This window comes from Bombus affinis, chromosome 6 (assembly GCF_024516045.1).
Source record: "Bombus affinis isolate iyBomAffi1 chromosome 6, iyBomAffi1.2, whole genome shotgun sequence".
NCBI lineage: Eukaryota > Metazoa > Arthropoda > Insecta > Hymenoptera > Apidae > Bombus > Bombus affinis.
Window position 1 is genome coordinate 989,204 of NC_066349.1, and position 26,347 is coordinate 1,015,550.

At 28.5% G+C, this 26,347-nt stretch overlaps 3 protein-coding genes and 1 long non-coding RNA gene across 16 annotated transcripts; 1 reads left to right on the forward strand and 3 right to left on the reverse strand.

The window, feature by feature from the left end:
* Nucleotides 1-39: 39 nt before the first annotated feature.
* Nucleotides 40-9,142, forward strand: LOC126917227 (WD repeat-containing protein 81). Of its 4 annotated transcripts, XM_050723884.1 has the most exons (24): nt 94-235; nt 342-579; nt 920-1,076; nt 1,181-1,436; nt 1,520-1,682; nt 1,771-2,184; nt 2,268-2,468; nt 2,558-2,703; nt 2,782-2,969; nt 3,047-3,627; nt 3,839-4,260; nt 4,446-4,739; nt 5,063-5,223; nt 5,299-5,973; nt 6,054-6,229; nt 6,312-6,384; nt 6,508-6,592; nt 6,713-6,842; nt 6,919-7,090; nt 7,200-7,609; nt 8,041-8,334; nt 8,404-8,553; nt 8,622-8,728; nt 8,828-9,142. In XM_050723884.1, exons 2-24 carry the CDS (start codon nt 364-366, stop codon nt 9,057-9,059), a joined length of 5,703 nt encoding a protein of 1,900 aa, XP_050579841.1. In that variant the 5' UTR covers nt 94-235; nt 342-363; the 3' UTR covers nt 9,060-9,142. The 4 variants fall into 4 exon arrangements, with proteins under 4 accessions (XP_050579839.1, XP_050579840.1, XP_050579841.1 ...); XM_050723882.1 differs by having other exon boundaries at nt 40-165; nt 6,312-6,592; XM_050723883.1 differs by having other exon boundaries at nt 93-235; nt 6,312-6,592; nt 7,245-7,609.
* Nucleotides 7,945-8,434, reverse strand: LOC126917294 (uncharacterized). The gene is made up of 2 exons (XR_007710905.1): nt 8,286-8,434; nt 7,945-8,218 (listed from the first exon to the last, which is right to left on the reverse strand). It is a non-coding gene; the product is annotated as an uncharacterized LOC126917294 (long non-coding RNA).
* Nucleotides 9,079-13,531, reverse strand: LOC126917240 (RAD50-interacting protein 1). The gene is made up of 12 exons (XM_050723940.1): nt 13,119-13,531; nt 12,760-12,998; nt 12,521-12,694; nt 12,318-12,452; nt 11,962-12,223; nt 11,643-11,868; nt 11,351-11,516; nt 10,918-11,083; nt 10,624-10,844; nt 9,940-10,105; nt 9,727-9,860; nt 9,079-9,431 (listed from the first exon to the last, which is right to left on the reverse strand). Exons 1-12 carry the CDS (start codon nt 13,245-13,247, stop codon nt 9,248-9,250), a joined length of 2,202 nt encoding a protein of 733 aa, XP_050579897.1. The 5' UTR covers nt 13,248-13,531; the 3' UTR covers nt 9,079-9,247.
* Nucleotides 13,532-16,078: 2,547 nt separating this feature from the next.
* LOC126917273 (forkhead box protein J1-A-like) lies at nt 16,079-25,746 on the reverse strand. Of its 10 annotated transcripts, none has more exons than XM_050724007.1 (5): nt 24,717-25,746; nt 24,551-24,619; nt 17,958-18,240; nt 17,280-17,458; nt 16,079-17,173 (listed from the first exon to the last, which is right to left on the reverse strand). In XM_050724007.1, exons 3-5 carry the CDS (start codon nt 18,202-18,204, stop codon nt 16,751-16,753), a joined length of 849 nt encoding a protein of 282 aa, XP_050579964.1. In that variant the 5' UTR covers nt 18,205-18,240; nt 24,551-24,619; nt 24,717-25,746; the 3' UTR covers nt 16,079-16,750. The 10 variants fall into 10 exon arrangements, with proteins under 10 accessions (XP_050579964.1, XP_050579962.1, XP_050579966.1 ...); XM_050724005.1 differs by having other exon boundaries at nt 17,958-18,270; XM_050724009.1 differs by lacking the exons at nt 24,551-24,619; nt 24,717-25,746 and adding an exon at nt 18,808-19,602 and having other exon boundaries at nt 16,079-17,128; nt 17,958-18,270.
* Nucleotides 25,747-26,347: the final 601 nt, after the last annotated feature.

A 26,347-nucleotide genomic window follows, 5' to 3' on the forward strand; every position in this document is an offset into this window, starting at 1 on the left:
TTACGAAATATTTTAATAGAAAAAGAATCGCGCTGTATAAAAAGTTATTTTTGAATACATTTCAGCCTTGATTTTAATCATTACGTATTACAAAATTGCCTCTAAATATGGCGTCTAGTGTCAGCTGTTCAGTTGATACAAATCAGCTGTGTTTGGCGTTAAACGGTAAAAATAATAAACATACGTAGTAGATGTTTAGTGAACTAACTTTTCGCCTTATTATAGTACAGATACGGTATGAAATTAATGATTAAACAGTGTTACATTACATTACTTTTTATTTAAACTTAGAAATTTAAATATAGAAAAAATATATAAATCGAAAAATTTTATCTTTATAGATATAAACTATAAGGATAAAAAATGGATGTAATGACAAAAGAGTTGCTTGTACCCACAAAATATATAAAAGTAATAGATGGTAGAATTTGTTTAACCATCCATAAAAATTGGCTAACCAGTTTAGTTAATACAGGTCCAATCTCTTTTATTAATCACGAACGATTAAGTGAAGATGAAATTGCAGCTTATCCTACACTTGAAGATCTGGGTCCAGATTGGATAAGAATATATGTTAGAGTATGTTAATTTATATAAATAAAGGCACTAACTTCTTTAATTTGTTTTAAATATTTTTTCAGCTGTGATGGAATATTTATACAGCTTTTTTTGTCTTTTGTATATTATAAGTACAATAATATGGCAATTATGATATATATATATTTTATTAATTTTTGCGTGCCAGCCACAAGATGAGATTGATTTACATAGATTTCTCATTCACACTCTTATTCAACTTTGATATATGCTAGATTCAATTATGATATCATTAGATATAATTAAAGTACTTTCTGTAATCTACATTATTAAAGTCCATAACATTATTAGAAATATATGTGATAATTATTTTAATTCCTAGATTTATGAAAAACAGCATAAATATGCTGTTCCACTCCCAAGAGGAAGGAATATAAATGGAAATACTCATTCAGATCTAACATATTCACAATTAATGCACTATGTTGCAGAAACTAATTATCGAAATTTGTGGAAAGAATGTTATAAAAAGTATTACAGTATGTAATACAATTAATTATTCTAATTATATGTTGGAAAAATAAATTTATTTTTTTTGTTTTTATATGTACATATATATGTCCATTTTTATTTGTACGTACAGGTCCATGGAATTGCATAGAACATAAAGAACAATACAATATAACTGCTAATGTAAGTGATATATGGATTATGCAAGAAGTATTGCAAAAAATGTATGGTTGTACTTTAGTACAAATACAAAATGGATCAGTGGTATCTGTGTTGTCGGGTACACCAACCGAAATACATTGCAATCTTCTTCCAATATTGTTTGCTATTGAAACTACATCTGCCTTCCTAACATTACATGAGCAAACTGCAGAATATTCTCTCCGTGAGTAAGTACATATTATATATTCCAACTGTGATTTCTTATTAATTTCGTAATTGATTATCTGTTAATTATTTATTGCTTTTAAAGGTGTGTAATGTACAGTCCTGCTGCTTTAAGTATGAGTCACGGAAAACCATTGTTTTTAATATATCAACTATTACAATTATCTAGAGATTTACATGATCGGGGTTTAGTATTAGGTGAAATTACCCTTAGTGATATATTACTTATGGATAATTTTACTATTCAGGTTAATATTCACAAGATTTTTATAAATATCTTTTATTAATTTAATTTTCTATTGAAATTATAACTACTTTCCCAGATTTTATTGTTAGGTGTTACCAAAAGTAAATGACAATATATATATAAAACCTGAAAATGAACATTTCAAAGTTTCTACTAGTCAGGAAATTAAAGTAAAAAATTTTAATGGCTGTAAAAAGAATTTAGATACAATTTCATCAAATTCTATAGCGCAAGAAAATTTTAAATTTGGAATAAATGCAAATATTGAAAAATTGTGTGAAATGTGGGTGTATAATTGTATTAGTAATTACGATTATTTAACTGCATTGAATAATTTGGCTGGTAGAAGATACGGTGACCCAAGTTGTCATCATGTAATGCCTTGGGTCACAGATTTTACATCAAGATGTGGTGGTAATTGGAGAGATTTGACAAAATCTAAATTTCGATTGAACAAAGGTGACAGACAATTAGATTTAACATTTGATTCACAATCAACTGAAGTATGTATATGAACAATATTAGCCAATTAAATTACTTGATATAATAATTATTTAATTAATTATAATTTCCATAATATTTGCAGGTGGGGCATCATGTATCAGATGTATTATCAGAAATCACATACTACGTTTATCTTTCTCGTCGCTATAATAAATCTGTCCTTTGTAAATATGTACGATCACAATGGGTGCCAGGTGAATATCCTGCCTCGATACAAAGGTTACATGATTGGAGTCCAGATGAATGTATACCACAATTTTTTACTGATCCTAGAGTTTTTAAGGCAAGATAAAATTAATAAAATTACATAATATAGTTTACATAATATATGTAACTAGGTATGATATGTATATAACTATTTAAAAATTACAGTCCATTCATGAAGATTTGCCAGATTTAGAAATTCCTGGATGGGCAACATCTCCAGAAGATTTTATTGAAAGACATAGAGAAGCTTTAGAAAGTTTTCATGTTTCTGAAAGATTACATCACTGGATAGATCTAACTTTTGGTTATAAGTAAATATTGCTTGCTTATTCTAACATCGATTGATAACATATATTAATGTTATTATTATTTATTTTTTTACATTATAGATTGTCCGGTTCAGCAGCAGTAAAATCTAAAAACGTCTGTTTGCAACTTGTTGACAACCATACTACTTTAACTAACTCTGGAATTGTTCAACTTTTTACACAACCACATCCTCAGAAAATCATTCCTTCACCTTATTGGTGTAAGATTCCACCCCGACTACGCTCATCTTTCTCAGTCAATAAGTATAGTATGTCTAATATGAGAGTTTCAATTTTTTGACATAATTTTGTTTTTTTTTTAAACTAATCCAGTAATTTATTATAGAAAGTGATCAATCTGGGAATAGAACTAGTGATGATGAAGGTCATAGTTCTGGATTTGAAGAAGAAGAATTACCAACATCAATTATAAATACATCGAGATCGTCTCCTTTGGTCTTAAGTCGATTATTAAGTCGTTCTCGAGGTTCTTTACTCACTACTGAAGACAATGCTAAACAAGATAAATCTACAAGTCAGACAATAATTCTTCCAAAAGATTATAACCCTGTTACAGCTATTTTGCATGTGGAAACTATGCATGCATTTATGAATAAAGTAAGCTCTCAAGTTTATAAACCACAATTTGAATTACATGAGTCATCCACAAATTACAAACAAATTGTGGCTAGTGGACGTATTAAGGAACAACAAATTCTCGGTTGTTTAATTTTGGAAATATTTTTGTCTAATAAATTTCGAGCAACATGGAATGTTGAAAAAGTATCATTTGTAAAAAGACTTGCTACATGCTTAAACATCTTGAAAATGTCGGCTGATAGTCTACCTAAATGTGTAAGAAATGCTGTTGCTTTATTGCTTCAAGTTGATATTATACCAAATAGTTACGATATTGATAACATTGAAGTAAGTATTTCTCTAAGTAATTATTATAATAAATATTTAATGATGTTACTTTATATTATGTATTCATCTTTTTCTATATTATATTAATCTATTATATGTTGATTAATAGATTATTAATATATATATAACATTGTAAATTTGTAATATTTTGATTAGATTAAATATAGTTATGTTGTATAATAAAATTATATAATATTATGTGATTTTTCAGGTAACTGATATGCCTTTTCGTTACCCAACTATTACACACATGGGTCTACCTCCACCATCTGCACATCAGTTTTTACAACCAATACTTTCTGGAAGTTTATTTCCATTTTCCAAGTATTATAAATATCTGTTTAATATCGTAGAAATGTTACAAGAATATAATAATTTAGTTCGTGAATTAAATTTTATAATGAAGTCTGAAGAAGATACAGATTTTATATGTAAGACAAAAACAAAATTCCTTTGTAAGATCAGTGAATGTAAAGTTAAAGCAATTGCAAGAGAATTAGAACATGTATTGTTCCATACTGGAGTTGCAAGGGAAGCATATTTAGAGCTAATAATGCCTCATATACAGCAAGTAATGGAAGAACCTTATAGTGCTGTTTTGGCTGCATGGCATTTATTTGATCCTATTGCTAAGTAAGTTATTTATAAATTATAAGATTTTTCATTCATTTTTATGAATGTTCAAATATTCATTGTAAAATATTATACTTTACACTAAAGTTAAATAGCTTTCTTTGATATATTTGATATTTATAATATTTTAATCTTTTTCTAATTTACTATTTTTTTAATGTATTGTATAATTGGTATTTTTCCAGAGCATTAGGTCCTCGAGATACTGCACAAACATTCCTTTTATCCATTATGAAATTATATGAAAATGGTTCCTTTATAGATAATTTTGCTCATGCTGATATTCTCCCTTCAGGATTAATAGCAAAATTGAAAACTACGCGTTTATATCATAGAAATTTCTTGCTTAAGCTTATGGTAAGATTGGGTCTACGACGATTTTTAGAAAATTTTATTGCACCTCTTGTGGAAGCAGTTGGAGGCTATAGAGATTATGTGCAAGGATCTTCAACATATATTCATAAAACTGGCAATCTCAAGTGAGAAAAATCACATATAAAGCTTTTAAATATATAATAATTATATTACAGTAAAGTAGTTCTAACAAAAATTACATAATTTTAAAAGGAAATTAATTTAAATTAATATATACACAACATGCATGTATAGTTAGACTTGAGACTTTCACTGCCCAATATTATAGAATTTGTATACTTGAAGCATCCCGGTGTAAGTTATTCTTAATATTAATATTAACAGCAGTGTATTAATTGACTCCCTACTAAACATACTATACCAGTGTATATGTATACATATATCCATTAATATGAATAGTTTCTGATGAGTTTATTTCTTCTTACAGGAGTTGTGATTTAAGTGGGATATGTAATGATGGAGAAGGAATTTTATCTCCTTTAGATGAGGATTTTTCTGCAGATTCAGAACATAATATTACTTTATCACCTGTACCTATAACTAGTGACTATGCACGTGATATAAATTCGGCTGACAATGAGGTCGAGGGTAAGCGATCAAATATAATAAACATACATATATCTAAAAACTTGTGAGAATTTTTATGTATTTTTCTTAATGTAGAAGTATTTACAATGGAAACAGAAGAAAGTTCTTGGATATCTCTACATTCTGGTGCAACATATGATATTGATCTAAATGTTGATTTGAGTTTGAATCTAAATGATGATGTAAATGAAGAGGGAAGTAAAATTTCGCCACTGAAATCTGTTAAATCGCCAACAATTCCTATACCAAAAATATCTAATTCTTCGAGTAAATCTCTGACAGAGTTTAGTAATATTGGTTGTCATGTTGGAAGTAAGACTTCTAATGATGAATTTACTTATGGTGGATTTGGCCACCCTACTAATACTTCTGAGGAGACATATACTATAGGAGTTGAAGAACAAAATTCTGCAATATTAAAAATGGACGATAATAAATCTAGCACTGTAGAACATGAAAATATCCAATTGGATCACACTTATCAAAAATCTACATCAAATGAATGCACAACCTCTGAAATGAGTGCTGAATCTATTATCTGGTTGTCTCATCGACTTGGTCCTGTGCTTACTGCCCGATATTTATCACGAAATTTATTGAGAATGCTTACATTATGTTACACTGGGAAAGAGAACTTAACAATAACCGATGATACTTCCTTGTTTATTGAAGGTATTCCCTGGAATAAGAAAGTTTTACTTGGTGATCATAATGCTAATAAAGTTTTGGAATGCCTTGCAGCTATTGCAGGTTATTTTATTTGTATAATTTATATATGCAATCACTAATTTAAAGTTCTAAAAATGAAGCTAATTTAAATATTTATATAGGTTTATATGGAGAACAAATTATAGTATTGCAATATTTTGCACACATGGTAGAACTTCTAGCGCTTTGTAAAAGAAAATTGACACAAAATTTAGAAGGGGGACTTATTTCATGTTTAACCCTTTTAAACCATATTACGCCATATCTTAGTGATGCAGTGCTGATGGATATACTTCATGTATGATAAATACTGTACAAGTTTTTTAACACTGAACAGCGCATATTTGACAATATATCCAATTTCCCATTTTCCATTTTAGGAACCAATCGTGAAAGCAATACTGTATCCTACAGTTCGTATATTATCATCTACAAGATTCACTTTTCCCAATGGTATAATCGCACGTTCGATAATGACAGAAAAATGTTTAGAAACTTTATTTATGTTTAGTTTACGATTGGGTAGTGTCATTACAAGAAATCATTTAGCTGTACCTATTCAACGTTTTTTTTTAGCATTTGATAAATCATTTAATCAAGATGTTACAGAAAATGTTAAGGATGAGATTCACCAAAAAACAATAAGTGAGCACTTTATAAGGTACATATTACGTTACATACTTTAATATAATTTTAAACATAACAAATACATAAACATATGAGAGAATCATATATTTTACTATAATAAAAGTATAATATATGGATAAATGTATTTTTATAGTGTAAAGACTTTAAATGAAGATAATAGAGATATTCTGGGACCTCAAACAAATTTTAATCAAGATGTTGCTGATTCTTATTCTCCCCCAGTTGTAGAAAATATAGATGCCTCTGATTCTCAAAAGAATAAGGTAATTGAAGATATTATTTAATAAATTTTTGTATTTAATAGTTACTGCAGTTATTAAATATCCAACATATATTTAGGCACTTGAGGAACTAAAAGCTGTATTTACAGCAGAATTTGCTCATAAAACATATATGCTCTTTTATAAATGTATTGATAGTGAAGTAATGGAACAAATACTTAAAAATCACGAACATATACGCAATTTATGTCATAAATATGAGCAAGAAACAAAAACGACTTTTAACACTGGTATATTCTATATTATATTCCATTTATTTTTACTTCCCTCTTTTTACAATTTTTATAGATCTTTTTACTTAAGGTCTTTAATTTAATGTATCTTTCAATTCTTTTAAAGATGATAACAAGTATAATACATCATACAGCAATTATAATGTAACAGGAAATACGGAAATAAAAAATAAAGATGCAGTTAATTTTGAAAATATATCAATTGTGGGAAATAGGTTTGCTGTGCAAACGAATGACGTTGGGGATTATGTTACTTCAGAAAACATAATATCTAATCGTGAAGCAAATTGTTCTTTATCAAATGGAAGACAGTTACGAGGAAATTGGTTAGCATATTGGGAACATGAAATTGGAAGATCAGAAAAAGATACAGCATTTAATATAAAACAAATAAAACTCCAAACTTTTAGCGGTCATACTAATAGTATTAGATGCCTATATGTGTTAGATAATGAGAATAGTTTTATGAGTGGAGGAAGAGATAAGACTGTAAAATTATGGAGTTTAAGAAGTCAGGTAAGATTATACATATGTTATACCAATCCTAAACGTATGCAACGTAATTCTAAAATCGTGATACATCTGAAATGGAGGTGATTTCTTACGTGAAAGTAAGTTAAAAACATAAAATAAAACCTTTTCTATATTTTCAACCTACTTTTACATTAGAAATCATTTTCTTTCTGCTTGTACTATGACTTCGGAATAATGCCAAGAAAAAGATAAATAAACAGAGAAATCTTTCATAATAAAAGAAATTAAAAAAAAAAGAAAATAAATAAAAACAAAAGAAATTAAAAAATAAGATTATATCAATTAATATATAAAATTTTATAATAACAGAATATTAGTGCTTTTCAATATAAAAATCTTATATTATTAGATACAGAGACATATATTTTAAATATAAAAAGAGTTTACACTTAAATAGCATATTTTATTAATAGGGGGATGGAAACACTGTCACATCTTGTCAGTATACTTATACTGGACATAAAAAGTCGATCCTTGCCCTTACATTCCTAGAATCTTTACGATATGTAGTTACCTGTGATGGCACAATTCATTGTTGGGATCCTTTTATGGGTTCCCTTCTTGGATGTCCAGAAAGCTCACGTCCAGTTCCTGTAAATACACTAGCTGCAAGTCCTCCCCCATGTACAACTTTACTTGTGGGTACAACTGATATTACTCTGAGAGTTATTGATTGTAGAACATTTCAGTATGTAAATGAAATGAAAGTAAGTATTATCATATTAAATATGCTATTATAAGCTATTTAATAAAATAATTATTTCCTTTTTCTTCAGGTATCTGTAAATCCAACAGGTTTGATTCGATGTATTGCAGTAGCACCTAGTGGTTATTGGGTAGCATTGGGTCAAGCATCAGGTTTTTTAACAATTTTAGATATTCGTACTGGACTTATTATTGCATCTTGGAAAGGCCATGAATGTGAAGTGTGTTATTTCTAAAACATGATCATAAAAATATTCAATATAGAAATACTTAATTACTCTTCTTTCAGATATTACAATTAGAGGCAATTAATGAAACTACATTAATTAGTTCTTCACTAGATGAAACTATTGCTGTATGGAGTGCACTAGATGGGAAACTAAAATTTCATATGAAGTAAGATAAGATGTTATCTTTTATTACATGATCAAAGTTGTCGTTTTGAACTTAAATATATTTGAATAAAAAAATAAATTTTATATTTTTAATTTTTAGGGGCTCTACAGAACCAGTTCATTGCATGACTACGTATGAACAAGAATTAATTATAGGAACAACTGCAAATCGGATAGGAGTTTACACATCCATAGAAACAACAGCTTCATTTTCATCATCAAAATTAAAGTCTGATACTTTCAAAGGTCTCCTTACGACAATGGCGGTTCTCCCTCTTAATAGATTATTGCTATTAGGTGCAGATAATGGTGGAATAACATTAATTTGTTAAATACTATATATACATGATCTTTAAATATAAATTAATATATATACATAAATTTAATAATTTAAATATACAATTTTACAAATTTAGTTAAAGCATTAATGTCTATTTATCCTTTTTTTTAAAAAGGATGTAGTATACTATATACAAAATTAAACAATTTCATTTTTTATGATATAGCATAACAAAAAATTTTATACATAGGTTATGTCTGTCCTTGTTCCAATTACTTTTAAAGCAAGTTCAGGGGACATTTTATAGATACTAAGGTCTGCTAGTATCTCGCTTCCAGCAAGTTCGTCCTCATTGTTCAGAGCTTCAACAAGTAACATCGCTGAACCTAACATGATATTTAATAAAATGCATGCTTCTTTAATCCTGAAATATTATTTGGACAATTAGATATACAGAATATTAAACATATATGTATACTACATAGTGTAAGGAAAGAAAGTATATTTGAAACAAAATATACAAATTTCTTATGCTAATAAAATAAAATAAACAGCATAGTGCAATAAATTTGTAATTTGTCAGATTTAAGTATTAAAGAATTAAAATGTTTTCAAAAGAAATTTGCATATTCAGATATTTCATGTTCTCTCTCTTTCTCTTTCTCTCTCACTTCCCCCTCCACTCTCTATAGATAATATCATAATTATTTGTTACTTACAAAGGAAAATATGATTCTGGTTCACTAATATATAGGCCAAATAATGGAAACAAGTTTCTGAAAATGTCATATTGTAATTGTTCAGCTCCACCCATGTTAAAATGATTTACTAGAACAACTTCTTCTAAAATAAACTGTAATAAAAAATATCTATTTGTATAAATACTTAATATAACGTTAGTTTTTAAGATAATTTCATAATTTATATCTAACTTGATCGAATTGTGAAGCTAAAGTTTTCCAAGCTTGCTGAAATAGTGGCAAAGCAAGTGTGTTGTGCAACAGATTAAGTTGTGTTGCTAATTCTTGAAACATGGAATAGCCGCTTGGTGTCACAGACAAAGAAACAATTTCTTTAGTAGACTGCATTGCAAACCATCTGTAGAAAATATGATCCAAATTAATTTTATATTCCTAGAAACTCTATATGTAACTTTGTATATGTAATTATACATAATGAAATACTTAATTTTTTAAATATTTGTATATAAACGTACATAAATATTAACATGATACAAAATAATGTTAAAAAAGAACTTTATCTGTTACTATAATAAATAGTTAACTTATTTAAAATTATACTTTAGAAAAATGTGTTACTTGTCTTAATTACATTATTCTTACTTTCATATTTAATGTTCCATTATCGTTAATCATTATTAACATTTAACATTATAATATAAAAGACATAATAATTAAAAAGCAGTTTTCTTACCAAATCTAAATTTAAAAAATACAGTGTAAAAGATTTAGTGTCAATATAAAAAAAAAATATGTGATTATTAAAACCCTAAACTTCTCTACAATGAACATTTTTTCACTTCATACGTAAATATTAAACTGCTATTTTTACATACATAATAATATATAAATAAATTTAGTATTGAACATCCGTACTTATCTGTTCTATATGGTCTGCTTTTTGCTTTTACATCTAAAGATACAGAATCACTAATTTCATTTATTAATTTCTTTTCTAATCTTCTTAAGAGAGCAACAGCTTCATCAAATACAGAACCTTCAACTTCTCCTACGTTTGTAGTAATATCATTTCCTTTCAACGTAGCAGTTTCAACTGTTTCAAACTGTTGCTTGAAAAAGTATAATTGCAAAAAATGCTAGAAATAAGAAATTAGATAATATATAAAAAATATCTCTCTGAAACATGTATTTTATATATAAAATACTTACTACTGTTACACCCCATTCTTCTAAAACAGTTGCCACATAATGTAATGTATTAAGAATACATGGCATAAGAGATGTTAAAGGATCTTCATAATTTTCATGTAATAATTGAAGCAATCTTACTCTCCAGTCATCAATTAATTCTAATTGTAGTTCAAGAAACTGTAACCTGTTGTTTGTATTTTATACAATTAGGTAATTAGTTATTAATTAATAACTCGATTATTTTAATTACTGATAAATTGTATAAATGTTTTTATAGATTTCTAATATAAAAAGTAAAAATAAAAAATTCAGGTTCATGTTCAAAAATTTTATCTCAATAGCTTTTGTTTGAAACATTTTTCAAGATATTCAAGATACTTTTCAAGTATGTACCTATATAGTATATATATAATTGCACAATATAATTTTATTGTATATATTATTCATTTACCTGTGCCCCGGTTGAGGTAAATGCTTATACCTATCAGAAATTGTCGTGAGAAGTGTTAGAAAAGCATCTGCACATTCAGTTACTTTCATATCATCAGTATCAGAGCTTGGTAATTTGTCCCAAGCTGTATTTGAACTCAAAATGGCATCCATTTTTTCGGTTGCATCTGATAATATAATGCGAATAAAATGTTTAAAACCATTTTAATAAAAAGTTAATTTAACATATCATATGAAATTATAATACATTAAACAAATGATTGCTTAAATAAAAAAACATTTTATAACATTACATTTTTTTTCCATGTTAATCCACTTTACAAAAATATGAGCTTGTGTAAGTACAAAAACAGTAGCTGGTTGAGTTGAAGGATAAAATAATGTCTCTCTCAATTCCCGTTCAAAACCTAAAGCTTCATCAACCAAATGAGCAAATAAGGCATCATCGTACTGTACTATCGATAATTCAGAATGTAGTTTTTCAACTGCTAATTGTATTAGAGCTCGCATGAACTCGACCTATCAGACGACAGAATAATATATACAAAATTTTATTCTATGTTTCAATGTGTAAATAACAATAAAAACAATTTATATTCAATTATATATTACCTTCATATCTATATAATTAAGACCTATTGAATTTGCAGCAGGTTGTACATTTTTCTGGACCCACTGAACATGATCTTTAATCCAAGTTAATATTTGAGTAAAGAACCATTCAGGTTTATCTTGCCGATTTGTTAACTTAGAACCTGTGAAATGATATATAAATCTTTGTCTAAGTGGCCGTACTAGCAATGAAATTGGTAAACTCACAGGAGTAAAATCAGTTAATAAAACTGATGTTACCACAGACTTTGCAGATTCTTCTCTATATATTTAGTCAAAGATGAAATATATCTATTCCAACAACATAGATAAACTTAATAAAATATGAAAATAAAATTTATGCTTTCTAAGGATACGGTAATTGTAAGTGCAATAAATATTCTGTAAGTATCTTAAATTTTATTAATGTTTCCGGCATAGGAGTATGTAATGTATTTGCATTACTGCCACAAAAAGGCCATTTTAATGTTTTTAGTATATCATTATATTCTCTGAAAGTTATTATTATGTATAATTAATCACATATACATATGTAAATACATATATACATACTGCATACTTGGATAATTTATCCTTTATAAGGTTGTGCCAAAAGTGAAGAGTTTCTTTGACATAATTTTGGAGGTAATGACAATTTGACGATCGTAGTTGACAACTAATGTTTGTAAGGTCCACATATAATGAAATAGTCGATTCATCATTGCCATTTGTTAGAGATACTTGTATTTCATCGCTAAAATCATAATCTTTTAAAGTTTTAAATAATTGTAAAATATAAATAGTTGAATAATAATTTACCTAATATTTTCAACATATTTTATGAAATTTAGATATGATAAAGATTTATCCAAATAGCTTATAACGTCGATAATTTTTTGCATTTCGAAACTTTTATCATTTTCTTGCATGGTTTCTTGTATGTTACCTCTGAACTCTGCAGAATTTTTTTCCAATTGTTGAAATTCAATACTAATTTTCTCAACACTTTCTATAACTGCCTTTACTTTTGACGGAGCTTCAGTCGATGCCATTGATAACTAAAAATTTAAAAGACCAATAACTAAAACCATCTTTTGCACTATGTTTGCGAAGACATGTAAAAGTATATATTATCTTTGGCAAAGTCCTAAAATAATAATATATTTTTAAATACATACCGACTTTTCAATTTCATTTTTCTGTGCATTAAGGGATTGGTGAAATTCGTATATTTTATCAAGCCCTTCCAGATCATTTCCTAATTCCATATTAAATTTTTGTATAATTGTTTTTTTTGTATCAACCATAATGTTACACCGTAAATATTCTACAATATGTACATTAAAAGTTTGACAGTTTAAGGTTATGATACTAAATTTTGTGACACATGTATGTGTACTTAAATACGCCACTATACCGATTATGATTTCGAATAATTCATAGCAATTTTTCACAGTTCTATTGTTTTCATTTACTTCGAGTCAATTGTTATTTTAATTCATAATTAATGTCTTGCTTTTATTTAACAATTGAGGCTATTTAAAAATATTATTTAATAAGTGCAAGCATTTTAGTTTGCTATGTTTTAAATATTTGATGTTATTATTTCTAAACTTGTAAAACATCATTTGTATATATATGTATATACATATTTATAGGTTATAACATTTTATTTATATAAAATAAAATCTATTATTGAATTGTCAAAAATATTGTATTGCAATAAAAATTTGTCTTTATATAATACATGATGTACATGTTATTATACATACATATGTATGCATATATATAGAACTTGGTAGAAGTTGAAGCTTTTTCTTCCAGATTGTTCCAGATTGTTTAATTTAATAAATATATTAAATATTTTGTAATAAAAGATTTTCCATGTTTTTTGACTATTTCGTAATTTTGCAAATATTATAATGTTTTATTTACTTCTGATATAACTGTAATCGATTATTGCTTTTGGTTTTTTAATAATTTCTCTTCGTATGATGAACTTTTAAAAGAATTGTCATATCATTTTCTTCCATTTATCTTCCATTGGGAAATGAGTAGTTTTTTTAGGAAACCAATTATTTCACTTTTTCTATCTCATGAAAATGTTTTTATTTTATACAACAAACTCAAATTTACATATAATTATCAATTAAATCCATTTTATAAAACATGAAATGTACTTCAAATTCAAATACTCGAGTTTACGAGAAAAATAAGGTAAGTATGTACCTAAATATACTATGATAAAGGTTTTATACCTGTTTAAAAAAAAATATTACTCCGACTTTTTGATGCGAAAGTTAAAAGAATAAAAAGATTTATGTACAAATTATATTATTAAAATACGTGAAAGACTACAATATGGGCTAGAATGGAAGTTTCGCTTTTCGTATTTAGTCAACTAATTAACTATTTTCGCTTCGATAAAACATCCATATGCAAAGTATTTACTATTTTATGGTAAATACCTACATTTCACATACAATTCGATATAAAGTGATTATTAGAAGTTACGATCACCTTAGTGTATAATTATTAAATCATGTGTACACGTGGTCACTAATTACTACTATATCTATATCTTTTTTTCTAATTAAGAAAGAATAAAAAGGGACTTCGATGAAAATATAAGAAATGGGAGAATATATAGTGCGCATAAAAATATTTTATTTTATAAAATGTCGCAAACAACGACTGGACGGAAATTAATTTTAATTTAAATCAGATAGAGAAATATTTAATATAATCAATTAGTCAGCATTTGAATCGCGTATAGTTAATTCTTCCGTTATTTGTCTTTCGTTATTTATGATCAATAAATAATTGTTGCCATTCGATGTCCGATCTGATAGATCGATCAACCTAATTGAAAAATTATCATATTTCGTGCCAATATCAGGATTTTATATACAAATCTTTTAGTATTAAGTTTTTATGATAATAGATTGTATATCATAAGTGCATCTAGTAAATTTCAAGTCGTTCTCAAAGGATAAGGGACATTTTTATATCAAGTTAGTCCGAAACGAAAGAGACATTAGGCACCTACTCACGCTTATCCTATTCGTCTACTCTTTGAAACTTGCAGGCTGAGCCTTTTTAGAAGTTAGATGAAGTAATTTACTAAGTAACGTGTAACAAATTTTTTAAAAGAATTGCAATTGATCGGAATGGCGAAGAAAATTATAGTTATAGAGATTCCTTTTTGCAACCTTTTTATCTGAGCCTGTAATCAAAATTAGAAAAATACGGTTTGCAGATTTATGTCGGTTACAGGTATACTACGTGCTGAAAATTTCACAACATTTTCGCAGCAATGAAGTTGTTGCGAAAACAAGCGATAAGGCCCAATGTCGCGAAAAGCTGCAATTCTCATCATTTTTAACCGTTTGTAGCCAATAGCAGCGTTAATCGATTTCGATGGAATGTTCAGTATGTAATATAACTGACAAATCTACAAAACGTATTTCTTAAATTTTCATTACAGGGAAATTAATCCGATTAGGAAACTAATTCATCCAACTTGTCGAAAAACTGAAATCCTTTAATTTAATTTTTAAAAAGTTACTTTTTTTTTTTGTTTTAAAGGGCACATGGATATCAGTACGAGAAACTGTACAACTACGTGTAGTATACATAAAATACTTTGTACATGTTTGACTATAACTTGCGTTGCTGATTTCTGACGTCTTATTTTCAACATATTACGGATAGACGATATTAGCAGCACTTACCCTACGTAGCTATGTATCTAGATATAGTCACAATGCACAATTATGACGATGTAGAAAAGTATTACAAATCGTAGACAACTTTTTGTTACTTTTCGTTATCATTCATTCATTATCGCGCACAATTTGTTTGGAAATTTTATATCTACATATTCTGCCATTTGATTATTTCATATATGTAGTAAGTAGGTAGGTATATTTGTTTTTTTGTTTAATGAATTACGATCGAAGTGTTGATTATTACATTCTAATTTCCCGTTCCTTTAATTCTTTTACTGACGCAGGAAAATTGCTTCGAAGAGATAAAGATCGAAGTATAATTTGTTCACTGGTAATATTTATGTATTTATAAGGCACTTTGTATTTTATTATTTTGAAGCAGGAATACGAAACATACTCTACACGAATTAATCGACTTGGCAAATGTATGATACTATAAATATTTATTCTTTATTCGAAGGCACACTGCAAATTACTGTGTTACAAATATATTATAATTATTTTTCATACACAGTATTATTAACTATCGATTTATTGTAGAATTTTCGTCTAATAGATATATGTATGTATTCAGTCAAGTAATAAGCACAAATCATATTTTCGTATTAACAAATATTTCAACGGTGATAATTATCGTTGCGAATAAATAAATATTATGTTTGAAATTAATTTAAAGTAACTGAAATACATATTTTATATACACAATTTTTCTGCCCTTTCAGAAATTTATCGTCGATCGACACCACGTACGTAGGTACGATAAACTTAAATAGAGCGATACTGGGCAAAATAATAGTTTCTTATTCGCTTGAAATATCTCTCACTGTCGGTTAATATTCAGAATGAAAATATTTATAACATCCTTTAAAACATTCGAGTATCTACTAGATGCGTAAGAATGTATAATCGTTTGAATCACGTACCGAATGTTTAGAAACTGAAGCCACTTACTCAAATTTCTTTCATATTCGTGAAAAAGTTCGTAAACGTATCTATAAATTTGTAGGATAACGAGTAGTTAAGAAAGTTAAATATAAATGTCAGAGTTTGTGTACAAAAGGCTTTAACCGGCCAATCTTTTAAAGAGTATCAAGAAGGGAATCTAAGAGATCCAACTGATTCTCATCCCAACCCGCAGTAGCAATTAACAAACCAGTGAGATCATCTTCGCTTAAACTAACTTGGGTAGAATCGGGAATTTCCGAGAGACAGTCTGGAATCGGAGGAGATACGCTACTGGGCGGTGTCTCGTATAACGTCGACGGACAGTTGATCGATGGGGCGCCATTGCTTTGAATATTGTTCGTTACCATCGTCTTTGCAGCTGTTAGCTTCTTTGATCCACGAATTCGTTGAGACATGGTTGCGCGTCGCTTCGATTTTCTGCCTTCTTCCATTCTTTCCAAATCTAATTTCCAGAAACCACCTTTGCCTGGTTCATCCTTTGAACGTGGTAACTTGACAAAACATTTATTCAATGATAAATTGTGTCGAATTGAGTTCTGTTTGAAATAAAGGAAACCGCTGTTAGATAATATCTATTTAATTATGTTCGCAAAACATGTCGCATATTTTCGACATTGAAATTTATCTTATTTTTAACTATACCTGCCAAGCTGGATCAGCATATTTGTAAAACAAGAAATTTTCTCGAATCCATGCATATATATTTGAAAGGGACACTTTGTTATTATTTGCACGCATCGCCAAGCAAATGATCGTCGCATACGAAAATGGCGGTTTTGCGTCAGGGTCAGTTCGATACTTCTCGGCGTTTGCAGCTAGATCTGAACAAATAAAATTATCTTACGTCGTTGATGCTTTGCAAGCATAATATTTTTACGTGCCGATTTTCTTTGCTTCTCGAATATTTTTATGTTTATATATGTAGATTTATTTACGTAGATCAAGTATGCGTATGTAAATACCTATACTCAACATTATACCTTGAATAGTACCTTGAATAGGTAGTTACTTACATGTACAAGAAAGTATTTGCTAGATTTGATAAACGAACGGTATTTAAAAAAAAAGTGAATAAATATATACTAGTTAGAAAATTATTTATTTTCCTATCTGTGTATCTATGTATGTACCTATGTAGCTATTATTTCTTTAGCCGTAGACATATATTGTATTAGCCATATTAAATTGTTAAAAAAGGACCATCTGCAAACCTAAATTCAACGAGTCAAAATTTGTGGTAACAACAGATTTCTACTTTTTATAAGTTTATGATAATACAGACACGACAAATGACAATGCGATAAAATCAATTTCACTTACCTAATTCGGCCTTAATTAGGGGTGAAAGTTTTTTTCTTGGCTGTCGCGTTAACGGAGGCGGAGATGGAGAACAGGGTGGTGTTGGCAAACTAGAAGCACTTGTAATGTCAAGCGATTGTAGCCACGAAAGACTTGTCAATTCTGCCTCAACGCCGTAATCGTCATTATGCATATTTTCTTTCATAATTGATACACCACGATTCGTTGGTTTCTTAGTATCGATCGATTCTCCCTTCATTTTCACCATTTTTCATCGCATATGTATCGAAGGCGTGCTCAGAGCCTGGATGAAAGTATCCATATCTATACATAACTTATTAAACATATTAAACAAATTATTATTTCAGTTTCTAGATTTTTTCATTTACCCTATTGTTATTATTTACAAATTTTCGGACATTAGCGATATAAAGTGAGAATTACATTTCTATAGAGTTTTATATTACACTCGAGGTATACATAACTATTACGATTAGAATAACGATTAAGTTGGATCGAATATTGTTAAAAAGATCTATATCTACGATAATTTGTTTAAAATAAATTTATAAAAATAAAATACTTTACATATAACTGATTATACTAATGATCCAATAATGTTATAACAGAATCGAAAAGACACAGACGTCGACATGTACCTACTTATTGGTAAAAGAACAAAACGAAAGCGAAAAGATCTTTTTTCCAAGATTGATTCTATGCATCGAAATTCACTGATATTTGATATTAGGTACGACTGATATCGCAATATCCAGTAAAAACAATCGGACGGTAAATCAATACGAGAGTTTCACGAAGTGCGTTCAAGTAAAAGTTCAAGTAAAATTCTTATTTCAAAATTACAACACACCTCTAAACGTTCCCCGAGGTAATACATCGAACGCAAATTAAGATCCTTCACGGTAAAACAAACATTTATGCGAACTTACAAAAAAACTCGAGAACATGAATCCGATTACGATTTATTACATCATATACGTACATTCTCACCAATGTATAGAACAAAACATGTAAACCGCATGATCGTTCGAATGAAACTAGTACCAAGGGGTAACGAAAGCCCTGATAATCCCCCACTTTGAATCTACTTGCTTGCCGTGCTGTAAACCATTGGCCGTGGTTGGTGTGCGTGACAGGTGTTGGCTCCCTTTTGCAGGTGGACCATATGTACTTACACGCTGTTCAAACCTGCGTGCAAACGCAAACCTTTCCCTTCTTTTAATTTCTTGGACAGTAAACGGGGGAACTCGAGCTCGCATTTTTGCCTCTATCCTTCCCGCTTTATTTTATACAAACTTTGGCAACGAAATAAAAAGTGAAAGTAATTTTCTTAGAAGGAAAGCTTCTTTCGGTCTACAACAGTTCCTAAATTCCACCAAATAAGCCAATATCTGTCTTAAATAGGAATTTGTTTATAATTCGTTAAATCATGTATACTTTTTCTGCAGAAATTCTTCTGCAGAGTTGAAATAGGTAACCAACCCAATACGGAAAATATTTGATAGATAAGTACTACCTATATAGCAATAAAATCAAGACGTAGGTTTAATCATGGGGATTGTAATTCATCGCAGTAATATCGTTTTTTTAAAATAATATCTCATCTCTACATAGTCATACACCTTAATTGATTTTAATTGATTTTTAATTCATTTTAAGAAGAAAAGGAAACTTATTAACTTTGGAAACTTTGTATGTTATAATGTATAAACAATTTACCGTTTTATATAACACTTATATTTGGAATTTTTAAGTAGATACTTATACTTACACATGAGTAAATACACGTAGGTACGTATCATTCTTTATGCAGATATAGTTTAGTAGCTTTATCTTTTTAATAAAGTCCGATTATAACTTTCCGCTTATGTTAAAAATCTGGAAATACTATTCGAAAAATAAAGCTTATACTTAGATACTTGCGTATCTTAGAGAAGAGATTAATTTTTATTGTAATTTCCTCGGCAGAACCTTTTTGGGATACGTTTTATAACATCAATAGCGGTGAGTAATAAAGGATACTTTATATCAGATCGTTAAATAATAAATATGTATACAATATTTCACACGCTATATAAGTATGTACACTGTAACTACATACATAGGTACCTATTGCTTATTTACTTTATTACATTACCTTTCTTAAAGTTATTTACATTTTTAAAGACTTTACGACCGTAATCCGCAATTCTAATTCGATGCAAAGTGTTAGGGCTTTGAAGCTTATTATAATAGATACCAAAATCTTCAACTATTCAATTGCTATTAAAAATATCGATTTAAAAAACATACGAGGAAAACTCAACATAAATAAATAATAATATTTATGTGATATTTTATTTGAAATATTATTATACAGGCTTCGGCTAAAAAGCACGTACAAGCGGATACGAGGCGACTGCTTATGAAAAAGTAAGAAGAAAAAAAGAATCAAATTTTTTCATACGTTTAGTTTTCGAGAAAATTGAAAATTTATTTTGATTTGTTTTTATTTCTTATTAATTTGTTATTGTTAAGTTTAAGTTATTGATTTATTTTTTTCGTGTTTTGAAAATTTATCAAGTATGCTTGAACATGACTAATTACATACATACAAAAATAAGTCAAAAACGTCCGTTCGAGGCTTCATTTGCAGGGAAATAAAGTCTGAACATATTTAACTAGGAATTGGCGTATGATAAATATTCAAATTCATTTTTCTCGGAAACAAAGCGTCTTGTGGACTAATTTCGTTCCGCATTTTCAATTTGTTTTTACATGTAGAATAACGTCCTGTCGATTATTTATTCCTGCCCAGTCCGGAATTAACCACGTTCGAGCATATTTTAAATTATAAATTTTCAAAATCGATTTTCTTGAAAACGGAGCGTCGTATGAAGAAATTTGATTCTTTTTTTCTTCTCACCTTTTCATAAGAAATTACTTCGTGCCTGCTTCTAAACGTTATTCGTACTCTATATAGTTATTACGATCGTATTGCAAATACCTCTAACACGAATCGTCATCGCAAGCAGAACTTATAATTTATGTATCGTCATATCTGCCGTTTCTATTCCAAAAAGTTGAATACGTATTCGAATGCGTTAATCAAATAGGTATACCTATATATAATTTTTGTATTAAAAAACAATTGTTTTACTGGGGTTAGATAAATGTAAAATACAAATCAACGATGCAAAGTTTGTTTGTAATATCTTTAAAAGAAATATTAATTGGAAATATACTACAATTCCCTATGTGGATGATGCATTCTGGCAGATATAAAACAATATAAATAGGTATGTATGTACTATTCGTGTTAAGAGAAAAAAATAGATTGATTTGAAGGTTACAGTCTGTACTATCGATAATGATGATCGAAGTGTACATATATGGGTAGTAATGTTCAGAAAGTACGTAAATGAAAATCAGATGGTCATATGCTTCATTGTCAGTAGGGGTGGTCGCATAGCTTGAACGTCTGGTACAGGTACTTTCATTGATCGAATCAGGAAGGCAGTGACCGTCACTTGCGATATCCCAACGTGAAAGAGAGGGGAGAGAACCGTAGCTATTCGACGACGTTAAGAATGGCGTGTTAAATTTCAGAAGCCTGCTTATTATTGGTCGATGTCCGTTAGGATCGTTAGGACAAAATTTTCCTGACAAATTTACACAAGATCCGAACTCAATTTCACCCTACACGCAGGTTCATGGTGTGGGCGTTATCCAATGGTTGACCAACCCTCTCTATTCGTGGAATCATGAAATAGTCTTAAATATTGTCGAATAAATTATATGTATATTCGTTCGATTTTAATTCAAATATTACTTCATATTTAATCGCATCGCGCATTCTTATCTATTGTAATTTCTAACTAAACTTGTAATTTACGCCGATACACGTATATTAAGAACAAAGGCAAGTAATTCGAATCGCTTCGATAACTTTCTAATAACTTCGGCGAAATGTGGTCCAAATGAACGCATTTAACGAACGCCACGTGGTACGCTATTTATTAGCGTACTTTTTCCCTCTTCTTCTATCACTTGTGTTTTTCGAAATGTTCGTACGATGAAGCGGTATTAAACGAGTTTTGGAAAGATTCTATCGCCTAACTTATCAAAATTAATTCACAACGGGCACGTATCAAACTGTTTCTTTGCCGAGTTGGGGTTGCTTGTCGAGATCCTATCAAGCGATCACCTACCTCGCGTCTCAAAATTTAACTCTTTTAGATTTCTTCTTGTGGTTCCATGATTTTTATGAAATTTAATCTACTACTTCTAAGGATGTGCATCGATAAATCTAACGATCAACGTTCATAAAACAACACAGCCGTGTATTTTTAACAATATTTGACATTAAATATTCGATTAAAAGACATACCGTCGTTCAAAGCTTTTCAATGTTTAAACTTTTAAGATTTCAATGATATCTATACACGAGTCTATAAAATCAAAAGCGTAATAAAAAATAAAAGATATTGACAGAACGATAAATATTTTATTTGTGTCTGCTGTTATTCCATGAGTTTGCCAAACAATTTTCACAGTAAGAGGAAATTTGATTTTCACTTAAGAGAATTGAAAGTAACCGTGAGATTTCGAAAGATACGAACGATAAGAAAAAGTCAAATCATGCATCGTCTTTGAGTCAAACATTCATCCGAATCAATTTTCCTTAAGGTTATTATTATTGCCACTTACGCAGCTTTCTACCAAAGTGTACCTACATTATATATAGTTCCAGTTACGTTGCTCGCTCTGTATAATTAAAGTATTTTATAACGCGATTTCATTCTAAGCAAATTTGGATCTAGAGAAATAGATCTACCTCTATTATTAAATTATAAATTGGACAGAAATATCGACAAAAAATTGTTCTGTAGCCAAGATGTGTAGTTTTGTAGCCAATACCTGTCTAATGGAATTGATAAATTTCCTTATGAAAAGATATTGTACATATCTATTACATTGGATAGATAACCATTGTAATCTTCTCTAATATGGAAAATATGGTCATGTATCTCTGGTAAATATATATAAATCCAATTTTGTACTTCCAATTAAAAAAATTAGAAAAAGATAGTTTCAATACATTTCAGCAAAATTCCATGCTGTCTACGCAGTCCAAATGGAAGTATCTACATACACGATCAATAATCTCCTGGGAACATCCGTTCCCTTGCTGGCCTATCCAGCTGGCCACCCCTGCAATAATGGTAGCACCAGCAGCACCAACAGTACCAGCACCAACAGTAGTAGCACCTGCTATCCTCCCCGTACCGCGTCAGGTTGTGACTCATGACCACTTTACGTATTACCACCATCTATCATTACCAATTGTCGCTGAAATACTTTCGTAATTCTTTCCTCTAGTAATTTTATTTCACCGCTTGCAAACAATTGCGTGATTACAAATTTTTTATTATTATTTTATTTCCTTTTTTATTCTATCGTCGTCGTGTACGATCGTTTACACCTTGCTCCTCCCTTCTTTCGATAATTCTTAGTTAAATATTACTTATTACATAAATATTACTTATATTACAAATATTATTACAAATATTACTTATTACATAATAATGTTATTGTATTACATAATACGTTATAAAGCTAAATTTCGTTTTCAGTTTTACAACAAAACTTCGAAAATTTGTAATTCTCGTTTTAATAAATTCCTTTAGATTATAAATACGCGCCTAATTAGGTGTTTAATTGCAAGAACATAGAATATGAAATTTATGATAACGAAAGTTTTTAAAAAGGATTATTGGTACGATTAATACGATGCTCTACAATTTTCTCAGAGAAATGTTAAAATCTTGTCTTTTCTACGTAGCTACTTACATACCTGTATTAAAATAAATTAAATGAAATAAAAAAAAATATTAAAAGTTTCAAGAGGGTGTATATGTAAGTACTAATATTGAGAACCTATTATACACGACTTATTTCTTAGTTAGAAAAGAGTATTTCCTTGAAAAGCGTTGATCGACTAGAGATCGATAGATTGTAACATATCCCCTTAGGAAATGTTTATAGGTCACCACATGAAAGATGATGTGGACGTATTTCAATGGTTAACTTAAAAGACCAGATACTACCTCGCAACATTACAAATATAGACGCGAATGGGAGTATAGATTTTAGGAGAATGATGGTGCTTTTATAAAATATTCAAAGAAATTGATTCCAACTACCACAGCAGCGATAGTAACGGCAGCTAGAGTAATTGTTATATCAACGATATAGATTTAGCGAAGTTTTTAATTATAAAACGAATAACTATATTCCTTTCAAAATTCTTAAATATTCTTAAACAAAATATATATTGCAAAAGATATATAACTTGGAAATAGAGATTTTCTATCGTATACCTACTACAATTAATTTTAGATAACTTCCTATTTAAATAACAAGTTTCTATTTCGAAACATTACAAGCTACAATACATAAAGCATGATCAGGTATAATATTATTTTAGGTACCCCAAATAATATTCGGATTTATGTTTTATTTCGGTATTTTTCCGAGTAAAATATGTTTTTACCCGATAATATTATGCAAATACGATCGTAATCAGAAATTCTAATAAACTTAATACTTACCGATATAAATAATTATTCGCGTCAATCCGTGCAGAAAAGGTCTCGCTCATGATTAAAATTATCAATTGTCTATAGTTAATGGTATATTTAATTAATAAACATTTGTTATAAGTACGCAATCGGTACAAAAGACTTAGGTAGAAATTTGAATTAAAAAATGTGTTACCTTTGAAGCTGCCATTATATACACTTACACTAGCACCCACTAGCATTATACTATCGCCATCTTCTTATTACGGTAAACGGTACCAGTGTACCACCATACAGGTGCATTTAAATATATACTTTATACTTATATATATTATAGATACACACTCGTAAAGATTATTGATTGTAGTTAAAATTTACTGTTAAAGATATTATGCGTACCTATGTATATGCATATATGTATATAATAGATACATAATACGTATATTATAAATATACGAAGATAATTCTATTACAATAATGCGAATAATTCGATTTAAAAAGAACAAAAAGCCATTTTCTTGAAAAAAAAATTATCTAATTGCAATTAATAATATCTTATAATTTAAATTAAAAAATTATAACATCAACTTCTGATGACACCATAGCATAACATTCTCGGTAGCTACTCTTGTCTAGCTATTTATATTTGTAGTTAAGTAATCTAAAAATTTGTATGAAATTTATGTGCACAGAGAAACTCATTTACAATTTGAATTATTTTATCTAAATTTGAATTTGTACCATAAATAAAATTGTATATATTCCTGTGTATGTTTGTGAATGAGTAACTGAGTGAAACTATGCTGATGTGCAGCGTTTTAGTCAAAAATTAAAAAATACAATTTTCTATGAAATTTAAAACAAAAAATAAAATAAAATGGAATTTCAAATTTTTGGAATACGTATTTTTCACGAAAGACTTTTTATTAAATTTATGAAGGTGAATCAATTTGAAAAATTAAATTCTTGTATACATTGTACGTATGTGTAACTAATGGACGCGTGGATAATATAGATTAAATACTTATTATATTTATTTACTTATGTATATCTGTGTATTATGTGTTTTTTTATTTACTCGTATGTACACATATTTAATTAATAGAAGATATATGTTATAAAAATCAAGACATTTTTTGGTATATTTAAAAATTTAATAATGTAATTTTAAAAATAAGAAATCTATTTTTTCCAATATTATTCAACAGATTAAAAGCAAAAGACTTATAATTTTCTTACAACTTTACTCACACAATCCCTTTTTATAACATTAAATCAAAGAAAATAAAATTATTTTTCATACTTACTTAATAAGTACATTCTAATGTATATTGATAGAAAAAAGGAATAAAAAAAGTTAAATATGGTTCATATTACAACATTATGTGTGAATAGAAGTCTTTCTTATTATCCTGTGATTAAAAGATACATCAAAACAATATACTAAACTCTTAACACTTTCTTTTTTACTTATTCCAACAAGAATAATTATGTATATTCCTTTGTCTTCTTCCTGTATTGATTTGAATGAATTGACTGAAGAGTTATTATATCATGAAGTTACAAAAAGTTAAAACATAGCGTTTACTTTAACATATTATGTATAATATCATTACACATCATTGAAGTATTTAATTATTGAAAAAATTTAACTTCATCATCGTTACAAGTCATCGTTTAAATAATTGCAATTGATAAAAAGATGTTTTTTTTATAATTTTATAAGTGTGTTTCATTGAAATCATATCATAGTTTCAATGAGAAAGCTGATTTAGAATTTGTCTTCTATACACTATTTAGTAAATGTCAACTTGTTATTAGAACACT

What these genes read in the sequence shown, in the direction of transcription:
- LOC126917227 (XM_050723882.1), top strand. Translation starts at nt 364, where the DNA reads ATGGATGTAATGACAAAAGAGTTGCTTGTACCCACAAAATATATAAAA. An exon ending in GGCTGACAATGAGGTCGAGG is followed by an intron (nt 5,224 to 5,298) that starts GTAAGCGATCAA and finishes TTCTTAATGTAG; the next exon opens with AAGTATTTACAATGGAAACA. An exon ending in AAAAACGACTTTTAACACTG is followed by an intron (nt 7,091 to 7,199) that starts GTATATTCTATA and finishes ATTCTTTTAAAG; the next exon opens with ATGATAACAAGTATAATACA.
- LOC126917240 (XM_050723940.1), bottom strand. Translation starts at nt 13,247, where the DNA reads ATGGTTGATACAAAAAAAACAATTATACAAAAATTTAATATGGAATTA. An exon ending in AAAATGAAATTGAAAAGTCG is followed by an intron (nt 12,999 to 13,118) that starts GTATGTATTTAA and finishes TTAAATTTTTAG; the next exon opens with TTATCAATGGCATCGACTGA. An exon ending in CCAGAATCATATTTTCCTTT is followed by an intron (nt 9,432 to 9,726) that starts GTAAGTAACAAA and finishes ATAATATTTCAG; the next exon opens with GATTAAAGAAGCATGCATTT.
- LOC126917273 (XM_050724007.1), bottom strand. Translation starts at nt 18,204, where the DNA reads ATGGTGAAAATGAAGGGAGAATCGATCGATACTAAGAAACCAACGAAT. An exon ending in CCTAATTAAGGCCGAATTAG is followed by an intron (nt 17,459 to 17,957) that starts GTAAGTGAAATT and finishes TTATTTGTTCAG; the next exon opens with ATCTAGCTGCAAACGCCGAG. An exon ending in ATGCTGATCCAGCTTGGCAG is followed by an intron (nt 17,174 to 17,279) that starts GTATAGTTAAAA and finishes TATTTCAAACAG; the next exon opens with AACTCAATTCGACACAATTT.